Genomic DNA, 13,774 nt, shown 5'->3' with positions numbered 1-13,774 from the left:
AACAAGCGAATTTTAAAAGTTGATAGCTCTACTATTATGGGACCTATCGTAGTCGAGTCAAAACATCACTGAGGAATTTGTATGTGAAGTATCCAAATATCCATGTTTAAGAATGTTCCAATACTTGCACACCAATTTTTAGAGAGGTAGGTGGAAAGTGATCAAGTACTTAAAAACAGCCTCTCTAAAAATGATTGTAGAAGTACTGGGAGTTCTGAAACATGGATATTTGGATAGTTCACATATTAAGTTCCTCAATGATTTCTTGACCCGACTACGATTGGTCCTATAGTAGTGGAAGTATGGGCCTTTCAAGTTCATTTCTCCATAATTCCGGCATCCTGTAAGTACGAAACTATGCACTTCCGACCACAGGTTCATATGAACTTTTTGTTATTTTCATGTTAGGAATGTAATCCTAAAATATTGTGACAAACTTTTGTAACAATACACCGAATTGTGCTCAATAAAAAATGATGTGGAGTATGAATCATCATGCGCAGATTTCGAGAAAATTAACAAAGTATTTTGTAAAACAATAAGTAGCAGTGCGGTGTGCATCAAGAGAAGAAGTTTGGTTTGTATGGCGTGGTATTTCCCCAATTAATATGCAAAACCGGAAGTGGAAGTAGATATCTGTCACTTCCGGTTTAAGTACAGAGATTAGAGTGAAGGTGGAATATATTCTTGGGTCGAATAATTAATTCGAAAACCCCGCTTCTTGCTATCTATTAGTATCTTTTCTCTATAGCGATCCACGTTAAAACCGGAAGTGGTCGATTCTTGCCACTTCCGCTTTGAGCAGAAGGTTAAGAGATAAAATATGATATATATTCTTACAATGCTAAGTTGATCCCAGGAAACAGCTTCTGGGTATCTGATACCGTGTTAGTTCTATGTAGAGCAATATTGACACCGGAAATTGTCGCGGAATTCTACCACTTCCGGTTTTAGTAGACAGTTATAGCTGGAGATCTAATTTATTCTTGGGACGTTTAATCGATTACAGAGAACCGTTTGTCTCTATATATTACCGTTTTTCCTCTATGGGGGCAGTCAAAATATTTCCCGAATCTCGTTGTAACCACTTGTGTACCCCACAATACAGGTACACATTCACTTAAATCGCCTTCAAAATAGGCTCCGTGCAGTAGCGTAGCCAGGATGTGTGTTTGGGGGGGGGGTCAAGTGCTGTTATAGGTACGCACAGAAAAATTACAAACATAAAAGTACCAAAGTACATTGTCGGATCTCTTTGGGGGGCCTCTGCCGCCGTTCCCTACGCCACTGGCTCCGTGAGAACACACACTTGCTCCACCGCTACTGCCATTGCTGGAAACAACGCTGCAAGTCCAGTTTTGGTATGTTCCAGAAGTTCAGCCGTCACGTTGGTTTGGATGTCTTCTACGGTGGCAAAATAGTTACCTTTTGAGGCCCTTTTTAACCTTGGGAGAGAGTCAAGAAGTCCGCTGGTGCTAAATTGAGTGAGTAGCGAGACAGGTAGAGGAAGATTTCTGGCTTTTCCCCCAAGATCAAAAATGGCCTCAAAGCTAACCGTATGTTATCTCATAAAATAATTGTTTTCAAATAATCAAGAACTCATTATAACTACTAATACAGAAAACAAGAATTCTTGTACTGCATATCTACTTATGCACCCCCCCCCCTGTAAAGTTGTATACATTAGTTGTAAATATAGGCTAAAATCGACATACTGTACTTGCAAGTAAAATCGAAGCACCAGAAAGAAGTGTCGCCTGTTGATGTGTTTATGTGGACGTCAACCGTGACAAGATTATGTGATTACCTTTATAGCCCATATTTCTACAAAAGTCCCTTAATTCATTTTTACGAACTTCTAAAAGTTTCATTGATAGCGCTTTCTAAAAGCTATTTTCTAGTTTTTACCTTTTTCCCCCTTTTAATCAGTTAATATTGATATAACCTATATGTCGATACCAGAGAATCGAACATACAACCCTCTGCATGCAAGTCTTTGTTACCAACACACCGCGGCAGTTACTTTTCTAACGATGTTAGCCGAGATAGCTATTTTTAGTGTGCGTAATTTGTAGCGTGGAATAAATAGAAGAATTTATTCACTCACACAGCATATGAGTCATGACGTCACGTGAAAGTTTGATGTGACTATGCAAGGCTGACATTTCAGTTAATTAGTAAGCACCATGTGAGCGAGTGATGTAGATTTACCAGTTAATTCTGATTTTATTGAGTGTGTTTTCAGCGTACTGAATACTTGTACAAATAGGGCCTACCTATTCATTTCTCACTGCATATACAGTCATATGACCTTGGATACAACTATTCTAAATAGGAACGTAATCAAATAATTGAAAGAACGGTATAAAATAATAGCTATGTGTGGTGAATGATATATACACAGTTATTTTCTTGTTCTTATAAGACATATGGAGATAATAGATTCTGCTTTATAAAATATTCCTGCCAATACACTTCTTAAGGGTCTTCACTACAGTGAAATTAAACTACCGCTAATTTTAGAGTTTTTCTGTAATATCTTCAAAACAAATAAAGATAATCGAAAAGCAGAAACGTAGTGAACTAGACAATACGATTTTGCATATGATACCTTTACCATAATTCACCTACCTGCTTTTGGTATGCCGCTATTTACAGAACCCGCAAAAAAATGCTAAATCTATCGACAGTTGAAAATCGAAAGCAGGTAGACGAGTTGTGATAACGGTATCACATGCAAAACCGTATTATCTAGTTCACTACGTTTCTACTTTTCGAATATTTTTATTTGTTTTGAAGATATTGCAGGAAAACTCTAAAATTAGCGGTAGATTAATTTCGCTGTAGTCAAGACCCTTAATTGTTCATTATTATCACCAGCGATGCAGCTAGGCTAATTCTCGCCCGGGGCAAGAACTCGCCTTAGCGCCCCCACCCCCCAAACCAACCGAACCAAAACGCTCTCCGACTACACCTGATATTGCAATCACAAGTAATTCTCCCATTCCATTTTTTCCTCAAGTGGTAAAGCTTTACTTCAAAATTGCAGTTCATAATTTAATTATCAGTACAAGATAAAACACCAAACTAATTAGTATTTGATTGCCAAATAATCTGAGAAGAGGATGCTTGGCATATTCTTATAATCTTATTATAATAGCTGCAAATCACAATGTTTTTGGAATTATATCGGGATGTGCATACGATACGTATAGAATGAATCAATAGCCTGTTGCATTAGAACAGAATATTTAATTATGACAAACAGCCAAGCTGTTATCTCGAGTATTATACTCGGACATTTTACAAATCTCTGAAATCGAAGTTAAATGAAAACACAGAAAGCTGGAACTAAAATGTAACTTTGTGGCCTCTTTTAGCCTGAAGGGTTTTTACGATGCCGTCAAAAGATAGCTTTGAGGCTAACATATGCTCTATGGCTATAATCATAAGGTTGGAAAGTGGGTTGTCCTGTTAAATTTCTGAGAGGTAATATTTTTTATGATCTTTAGTTTGCTAAAACTCTTTTCCTTACCTTATAGCGAAAACAATATTTACCTAATTTATCGCCCTCCCAATCCGGCGCCCGGAGCATAAGCCCCGTTCCTTCCCCCTTCAGTTACGTGACTGATCATTGTATTTTAATAAGTACCGTAGGATCCTGGAAACTCGACCTAATGTTATCTGAAATATTGGTGAGTTACAGAAAATGCCGGGTTTTACGTAAGAAGAGATGAATATTCACAAACTTATAATACTTTGCTGCATATTGTTTTAACGTGAAAGCTTAGCTTACAAGTGGGCACAGTCATAAATTTTCAGGCAAGACTCTGCTAACGGCTAGGATGCGAGAGGTGATTGTCAGCGCTCACCTGACTTTTTACAACCACTTCGTTACTGAGAAGGCGTCGGCCAGGCTAAAGGAGATGGCGACGATGAGAAATGAATGAAATGGCGGAATGAAGAAAGTGGAAGGAAATGGGAGAGCTCCAGGAAACATGGTTTCGTCCACTACAAGGTTCATTTGGCGCGAACTGGAACCGAACCAGGAACCCCACGCACCACAGGTGAACGCCCTACCACTGCGCCACCGTACTCCCACAGCTATTGGAAGAGAAGCCATTTTTTAGTACAAACATTTTACTACCAAAATATCTTACATATTACGTCATCATCTTTGTCACGCTGAGTGTATATAGCTTGAAATGAAATATTTATGTTCATGTATAATTCATGATGAGAAAGTTATGATAAAACAAATATTTTTAAAAAGTACTTAATTTATAAACAAAGACACTGCAAGATGGTTATAATTACGGCTCGGAATTTAAAGATCTAAAAACTAGTGAACGATAGTGAACGAGCTGCGAGCCGAGCTGCTCGAGTCGTTGACAATTCTAAACTCGGGCCGAGCAGTTTGGAACATATTTGGCCAGCGCCCTATAACTTTTAACAATGTTTAACTCAAGCCCAAATACTCAAAACCTAGACCCTCAACCCAAATTCAGAAGCACATGAACAATGTCCTTAACGACTACCGAGGTTCGCAATCGAATAGTTTTTTATTATTCAGATATAAACAGTCTATCTTTCATGTTTATACAGTGTTGTTATAATAATAAGTTGTAGTAGTAGTATCATTGATAATAATTATATTGTCTATGTAGGGTGCTTGAAAAGATTACTTGAAATTACACACGGGATTTGGCTCTAAATTGATAGCTCGGTTTGACTCGAAACTCGACCCGAATTCAAGTAGAGTTGGAGGAAATTTTTCGAGCCGAGTTTCAAAGAAAACTCGCTCGAACTCACTCGTGCCCATCCCTACGGGTAACGCAGTATGGCATTTTAGTCAGTGTTACATTATATGAAAATGTTCATATAGCTATCAAGTAAGAATTTGTTCTTGCATCTACATAAAGCAATTCAGAACGTATAATAATAATAATAATAGTACGGAAATTGAAGTAATAAGATTTTTTTAAAACATATTCCAAGTTTCGAACCTAAAGATAACGCGTTACTTTCGAAGTAGGGTAACAGTTAGTTTTTGGGGGGCAAGTAACTCACCCAACACTGATTTTCTCTCCCCCTCCAATCCACATATTATTTTGGTAGGTTATTATTAAGATGTTTAAAAAGAAAAATAAGTAAGTTGATCATAAAAATATCTTTCTTTCGTCCAATCACTCTGAATTAAATTCGCACAATCACGGTGAGTGCGCCCTCTCTTAGATGTTGAGTGAAAAATATTGTACTCCTAATGAGCATCTGTTAGGTACGAGAAACACCCTGCAGAAAATATCGGGAAACTCTTCACTTTTTTTTTTTTTTTTTTTTTTTTTTTTGGTTTTTTGATTGTTACTCTAAAATCACCTAATAATTAAACCTTTACAATATAGCAATTAACGAAAGGAACACTATTTAAGCTTTATTCTGTTTCCTTCAAATAAAAGAATCAAGTCTTAAGTGATTTAAATAAAACTTTAAAAATAATCAACCCTGCTCGCAGCTGATGAGATCACGAGAAAACGGCTGAACCGTTTGAATTAAAATTCGAAACGTAGTCGTTATCTTCCTCGAATTGGGTTCAATTTCATTAAAGTGTCTATACTGAGGGGGGGGGGGGAAAGCAGGATCTAAAATGCATAGGAAAAAAATCTCACGAAAACGTAACGAAATATTTCAATTTAACGTCCCACAGTTATGCCTTTTAGGATAAGGAAGACGATGTTGAAAGAATTGGTGGAATGAAAAAGTGGGAGGAAACGGAAGTACCCCGAGAAAACCCACGGACACGATGTTGTCCACCAGAAACTTACTTATGCGGGGATCGAACCAGGGACCCCACGCAACAAAGGAAGCGATCTGACACTGATCCACCGTGTCTTCTTCTCTATGTGTATCTCATGAGTTCGTTAACTTAACAAGATGAAACTCAGTACATAAACTTCTCATTAGGAACAAACGAATGCGTGTCCAAGCCTTTTTGAAAATTCCAGTTTTAAAAGCAGGGCTTATAGTGGTCTGGGCTCTTGAAAATAGTCGAAAAGTAACCAAAAGCACACGAAAAATTGACCAAAAACTCATCATGCCCCTTTTTTCCTTTGTCAATTTCTCCATCTCCTCTCTCATTGTTCGTTGATTGAGGTCTTAGCGTATAAACGAGCTCTCCCAAATGAGATAAAAGTTTCGAAATTTCCATGTTGCCCACCAACCTACTGTTAAGACATAGACAATGAGTGGGATGCAGACATCAAGACAATATTCCCATTCACGCCACACACGCTGCAACATATCTGATGAAACGGAATGGAAGCCAGCACTGATACAAACTTGCACTTTCTACAGGTTTCGAGGCAATGGGGTTACATAAAAGCAAACCTTTACGTAACCCCATAAAAAGGAGTAACAGACCAGAAGTCAGGTGACCTCGGCGGCCACTTGCAGGATATATTATCATCGGCAAGGTTCTAGAACACAAGTCCCCCTTCCCATTTGGGTGTAGTAAAGACAGAAAACAACGTGCTCTGCGGGGCTCTAACAGGCCTACGCTCGCTCGGCAATACTGTGGGAATTAAATATTAAACTTTGGTACAGAAAGGAACCAACACAGCTACTGAACTATATTGGGGGATCTGTGTTCTAGAACCTTCCCATTATCATCACTTGCGGCACGTCCAATCCATCTTCCTGGAAGCCGTTCATTCAAATGTTCCCGAACACGTAAATGTCAGTAAGGAGGTGCTCTATCTTGTTGGAAAATAAAGTCATTGCCTTCTTCTTCTTCCAATTGCGGAAATAACCAATTAGTGAGCATGTCAAGAAACCCTGGACCTATGACAGATGCCTCTCGAAAGAAAAATGGGTCATACACTTGACATTTCGATACGTCACACAAGACATTCACTTTAGGGGAGTCCCTTTCAATTCCCAAAATGGCATGTGGATTCTCGCTCCCCCAAATCCAACATTATGCATGTTCACTTTTCCTCTAACGTGGAATGTTGCTTCATCGCTGAAAATTAATTTTCCTATTAATTACAAAGTAAACATGAATGAATTTACTTTTTCTGTGTTTCATCACATCAATTATTGGCATTGTTGTCCATTGTTGACATGCACAAAAATATTTGAGCTTTCCTTTCAAATGTAACCAATTTTATTTCAATACAATTATCCACAGCGATGTAATACCACTGTAAGGTATGATATTGAACACGCTGTGTTCCGTCCCCACCATAATACCTCTACTACAGGGTGTCTACTAAAATTCCAAAATGAAATTTCGTGACCTTTTCTTCACCAAATCACAAAATTTCCTAACATTTTCAAGAGCAAATTTGGGTGCGAATTAGGCCGAATTTTCATCCATGCGATAGAAACGTACTTTGCTTACGATTTGGTAGCGTCTAAAGCCGACCACGGACATTTTTGGTGCTGAATTTTGACGTTTTATAGAACGAAATTTTCCAATCTGTACTTACATTTGTACAGTTAAAAAAAAACCGTGATCCAAAAGTTGAATTTCGTGACTTTCATGACAGTTTTCTGATTTCGTGACTTTCGTGACCGATAGACACCCTGTACTAAAACTGGAAGCAATTCCAATATTCATTGAAAAAATATCAGCCCATACAAAGCAACTCCTTCACGGGGAGGTACACGGACGTTTAACCCGTTTCGTTTCGATCTCACATGTGAAATTTAATTAACAGATCTATCTATTCCTTGGCGATGATCAGCCATTTTATATGTGTATTCTTTACCCCAATTAACTCAGATTCAATTTTTGTGGTAAAGTTTTACGTACCACGGTTATGCCGGTTAGGCTAAAGGAGGCGGTGATGATGAGAAATGAATGAAATGGTGGATTGAAGAGCGGGAGGAATAGGGAGAACCCCCAAGAAAACACACGCACGCGGTGTTTGTCCACCACAAAGTTCACTCGGCGCGAGCAGAGATCGAACCAGCGACCCCAAGCACAAGAGCTGAACGCTCTAGCAACAAGCCACCGCAGCGCCACAATTCTTGCGGTACTGTTCGTGGCAAGAGTGAAACCGGGCTCCTATTCAAAAGGATACAAGATACACTAAAATAACCAACCTATTATGATACCAAAAATCATTTGCACTCACTAAATTCTTAGCTTTTCTGTCATAATCCTATTTACAAAATGAAATTCCAATTTCACTCCCAATGAAGTATGAATGCCAATGCATTCTCAATGCTGTATCAATATATTCATTCATTGTGTTAGGTGGAGCTCAGTGTTAGCGACATTGTAGCTAAATGGTACCACTCACGTAGAATATATTATTAATGATTGCTGTATGTACTAGGAATATATGGGTGACCAACCCAGTCAAAGGCATCTGCTTATCATCATGGAACCGCACTGAAAACATGTCTGTAGCTTACAGACTAGAGAAGCATTATGTGAAGTATTCAAAATGCAGGGTGAAAAAGTAAAAAGATTACCAGTCATTAATTGCATTACAAACAATTCCCATCCGAAAATAAATAAATAAAAAAAACTCAGTACCGGTGAGTGGTTTTGAGCCAGACCAATGATACAGAAACGTGCCTCCATAAGGTCAAACTATACCGAGGAATGCAATTCCTCCCATTAGAAACAAGGCTTAAAGGTACTAAGAATTTATTTCTTAACGAAACTTTGTGTAAATGTCAGTATGTCAGCAATTTCTGTATGCTCCAAGAAACTAGACCTCCACCTAATCCTTGCATACATATTCAGTATCTGTCTCTACAACAGTCGACGCAGAAGGTATAGTAACATTAAGAAAGATAAGAAAGAAGTAAAAAGAAAAAACCTGTACTCTAATAATTACTAAACTTACGTTGTTAATACCATTCGGCCTACTTAGTATTAATACCAATCTGTTTTTTCTACGGAAACTTTTACATCAATTACTTTAAACACATACTTTGCAAGTGCAAGGATTAATTTGTTTGTTTCACCTCACACACATACTTACATTTATGACATTTTCACTTTCTTCATCACGAATTCCACTCTCACTACCCTAGAAGTTGTCTCTTAAGATGTAAATTGTATTACTGACTGCAGAATCACTTTAGGAGGGATTATTCATTACGAGTATAAATACAGCGTCGCGACTTGTGCTATAAAAACTAGTAAAAAACACTCAGCAATTTGTGGCAGGTGTCCAATAAAAAGCAAAAATTTCACGTAACAGGGCCATGGCAGGAATGCAGCGAAGGTGTTCGCGGGTAGCGCGTCTGTAGGGAGCAGGCGCGTCGAAGATAATGAATATACGCATAAAAGACGATAGTAATAACACTTAGTAGAGAACGTATGGCATAGCTTTGCGATACTTCTACCATCATTTTGTACACTGCCTTTACATAAGACTTTCTTCACCATGGGAGTATGACGTGATAAAGAACTCAATTTGCAACTTGTGCTTCTAAGTTAATACACATATGAGAAGAGAAATCTTGATACATTACGCGTACGTAGACATTGGTCTTTCAAAATAATAACACATTTCTTCCTTAAATTTTAGAAATTTATGTTTACCAAAACTGGGACAGCACCTAGAAATACTATTAATCAAAGCTACTACTCTTGGGTTAAGTTTTGTAGGTGGCTCCCCAAAATCACACAATTTACAGGGAAACTGAGTGAATTATACAAAATGTAATGAACAAACTCCATGGCTCTGGATAAGTAGAGTAACAAATAAAACACAGTTCTGACCAGAGCAGAATGAAATATATTAAAAACTATACTTACAATGTGCTAAACACTCTGATGAAGAGGACGTTAGGTCCTTGAAACTGTAGCACATTGTAAGTATAGTTTTTAATATATTTCATTCTGCTCTGGTCAGAACTGTGTTTTATTTGTTACAAAATTTATGCATCAGAAAATAGGAAAGGTAATAAAAGTCACTGTGCGGTGGCCTAATTAAGTAGGAAAACGAAGTTTAATCTTGGAATATACGAAGGCGTGTAGTATTAGCTAAACAGTCAGTAGATTATATGTCAGTGTTACAAACTCACTGTCTTAGTAACTAACCTAGGAAATATGTGATGCAATAGTGGAGAAAGGTGTCGACCGATTGTAACAACTCTCTACAGTGCCCCTACACTGTATCTTTGGAGCCCGATGCTAACCTATGTTAGAGTGGCATATATTTGTAAAAATCTACGACAGAAATACGTGAATTGATTTCACAACAGAAGTGTACAAATAGTCAAAATCGGGATCTTATTTCTCATAGGTATTATAATAAGGTAGAAGTACGAAATGCAAATTGTCCTCCTCAACATGTTGCACTCTAAAAGGAAGACATGATAAAGTGAATTGCTATGTGAAAGTAGTCTATAAAATAGTCATGCAAAGGGCAAAAAGCTGTACTACACGAAAAGCATGTGCTTTCATGCCATACGAAGTGTTTCTCCACTGTCGTGTATCCGTATACCCACCATCGCTGACGCGTCTGCTCCCTAAAGACGCAATCCAAGGGCCGCCCTGCTGCACTCCTGCCCTTACTCGGTAAGATAGCATTGGTACTTCTTAGAAACTACTTCGCACAAACTAGTTTGTATTTTATGCACTGTAATGTTTACGCCATACGTCCATACCCTGTGTTTATACTCATCCCTCCTAAACTCAATGTGCATTCGCTAACTCTTCATAAATATTTTCTTCGCCTCCCTTTAAAACATTTTCTACGGCAGTATGAGTGTGTTTCCCGTTAAGAGTTCATATTTTAAGAGGATAACCATATGATATAAGTATATCATAAGATAACACGAAAATTATTATGAGTAATTATTATGATGTGCAAACATGTCAAGAACAGAGCACAACTGTGCAAGCAATAACAAGTAAAATACCATTGCTACAAGTGTTACATCATCTACTTGTAACTTCTATTATTAAAATATTTAATGCTCCTCACTTTTTAACAATTCAAAGTGCAAGGATTTTATAGAATCAAATATTCTTACTTTGGTATCCTTTCATACTCTTAGCATTCTATCGCTACACAATTACATAAAATTGCATCTATATATTTAATGCTCGCCCACAGTATACGATATGAAAGCAAATTGAAAAAAATAACTGTATGGATACAACCTTTTCCTTGTTCAAAATAAATTTGTTCCGCTAATAAATAATCCATTATACGTAAATTAGCTGTAATACGTTCATACTTAAAACGTTAATTATTTAAGCACTACCCTATGTGTCATTATTTTTATTTACGTTTCCAGAATAGGTTTTATTTTGTATACCGTTACGAGATGATAACACTAGCAGGCATGTACTGTGCGGTCACTTTGAGCTCTCGTCTTCGAACAGCTCACGAGGAATAGTGAAATATTAATTTCATGAAGATTAATATTAATTACAAAGTCTGTCACACTTACCATAAATGACAGCTAATCCCGTCTCGTGTAGAAATCTTACACGCCGGTGCTTGAACAACCATATTGTCAACACTGTCAGAATCAATAACACCGTATACACAAGCAAATTCAAACTGTCTATGCGATGTGTAGTCTGCGCCTTTGCATCCAATTCTATATCGGTATTCTCTGCATTACTGTAACTGAGAAAAACACAAACAATCACTGCTAGAAACACACAATTTACACGCACTAAAGCCATACTAGCATTCCCTTGACGTCCAGCAACAAACCACGGACTTCAAGCTTACGACTGAGTAAACTACTGCTGTTTTCTTCTTCTACACCTGCATCACATGATTTTCATGGATTGTGCAGCTACTGCCATCTGTTACCTAAACGTGGAACTCAATGAAAGAACAAAATGGAACAAGGTCAGAGATCAGGAAAGAGGAGAAACAACGGTCAAGTTAGAAGGAAATATTCTCAGTTCCAACATAAATTCCAGGAAATGCTATATATATAAATCAAACTGGTTGATTAAGGAGTGGCATTATTTGTGGCATTATTTCAATATTTAACATTGAAAAATATATCAAATTGTGGAAATACAGCCAATTTCGGAAACATAATAGATAAATATCAGTTGTAGTTACTTTTTCTCTAGTAGGGTCGTATCAGTGGCGGATATGTGAGTCCTACAGGGTGTCCAATATACAATGCAACCCGGAGTTTGGGATAGTAGAACTTTTGAACCTGAAGTGATATATGAATAACACTAGTTAACAAATTTAAACTTTTTGTTTGTTACATGAGAAAAATCGCCTGATCTTAAACGAACTTTTCGCGCTGAATTCGAATATGCACTCGGTTTCTCTCCATCACGTACAGTTTTCCCTAACAGAGGGATTTTCGGGAAATTCCCTCAAAAATTTCCCTTTATCAGATATTTTATTCCCCTAGCTCCTGTCCCCTTACATATAGTAACATAGAAATTATACCTAAGTATACCTTGATTTATATTTAATAAACCCTAAAAGTTTCGTAAAATCGCTTTGTTCTTTCTAGAGAAATAAATATATTTGTATGTATACTGTGTGCACTGTTCATTGCACCTGATAGTAATGCTTTCAGATCTCCTGAGTTGGGGTAAAAACGATTTGCTTTATTACTACAAACACAGACATAAAAATGAATATTTACAATAGTCAACAACACACTTGTATTGCTCTCTGTAAATTAGAAAAATGAAATCTTTGAGTTTTACGTCCCACGGTTATGCCGGTTAGGCTAAAGGAGACGGTGATGATGAGTAATGAATGCAATGGTGGAATGAAGAAAGTGGGAGGAAACGGGAGAACCCCGAGAAAACCCACGCACACGGTGTTTGTCCACCACAAAGTTCACTTGGCGGAGGCTGGGATCGAACCCGGGACCCCAAGCACCAGAGGTGAACGCTCTACCACTGAGCCACCGCGGCCCCTCTGTAAATTAGAAACGTGTATAAAAATAGAATGTACTTCCAACGTATATTTCTTTTCTCAATGCAAGATAATGTGTGCGTATGTACGGATATAAATGGGTTGATGGCGGAGCTAGGAATTCCTTACGTTCCAGAAGAATGGAGGTTATTTATCGACGCGTCAAAGGTCAGCCTTAAAGCTGTCCTTTTACATAATGGAAATAAAAAACCTTCTACACCACTTGCGCACTCAGTGAAGATTAAGGAATCCTATGACACCATGTCAACTTTGCTAAATCTTATAAATTACAAGGACCATTGTTGGCAAATATGTTGTGATCTCAAGGTAGTTGGTATTTTATTAGGACTGCAGTGCGGTTACACGAAGTACCAATGTTTTTTATGTTTATGGGATAGCCGAGCTGATGACAAACATTATGAAGTGAAGGAATGGGAACCTAGAGTGAATTACGTACCTGGAGAATGCAACGTCAAATACGCTCCTTTGGTAGATCCTAATAAGATATTACTACCGCCACTTCATATCAAGTTAGGACTTATGAAAAACTTTGTCAAAGCCATGGACACATCTGGTGAAGGTTTCAAGTATTTGCGAGATAAGTTCCCTAATCTGAGTGATGCTAAGATTTCAGCGGGAGTGTTCATTGGTCCCCAAATTAGGAAATTAATGCTTGATGATAGCTTTGACAGCAAGTTAAACAGTGCTGAGCTAGCTGCCTGGACAGCATTTAAGTGTGTTGTGCGCAACTTTCTGGGCAATAACAAAGCTGAGAGTTACACAGAAATCGTACAGGACATGATACAGAAATACAAAGAGTTGGGTTGTAGGATGTCTTTAAAAATCCACTTTTTGCACTCCCACCTCAGCTTCTTTCCTGCTAACCT

General features: G+C 37.8%; 1 protein-coding gene across 5 annotated transcripts in view; it reads right to left on the bottom strand.

Moving 5' to 3' along the window:
- The window catches only part of Nhe3 (Na[+]/H[+] hydrogen exchanger 3), a 205,988-nt gene extending 194,217 nt beyond the window's left edge, over nucleotides 1-11,771 (bottom strand). For 3 of the 5 annotated variants that reach the window (XM_081756703.1, XM_081756704.1, XM_081756705.1), the window contains exon 1: nucleotides 11,428-11,771. In XM_081756703.1, coding sequence (XP_081612829.1) covers nucleotides 11,428-11,668 — 241 coding nt within the window. In that variant the 5' untranslated portion in view covers nucleotides 11,669-11,771. The remainder of the gene's footprint in view (nucleotides 1-11,427) is intronic. The other 2 variants (XM_081756706.1, XM_081756707.1) reach the window with 1 other exon arrangement.
- Nucleotides 11,772-13,774: the final 2,003 nt, after the last annotated feature.

The sequence above is a fragment of the Thermobia domestica genome, chromosome 4 (genome assembly GCF_964235325.1).
Source record: "Thermobia domestica chromosome 4, izTheDome1.hap1.1, whole genome shotgun sequence".
NCBI classification, from domain to species: Eukaryota; Metazoa; Arthropoda; class Insecta; order Zygentoma; family Lepismatidae; genus Thermobia; species Thermobia domestica.
Note: the sequence above shows the minus strand (reverse complement) of the source record. Positions and strands in the feature narration are given on the sequence as shown.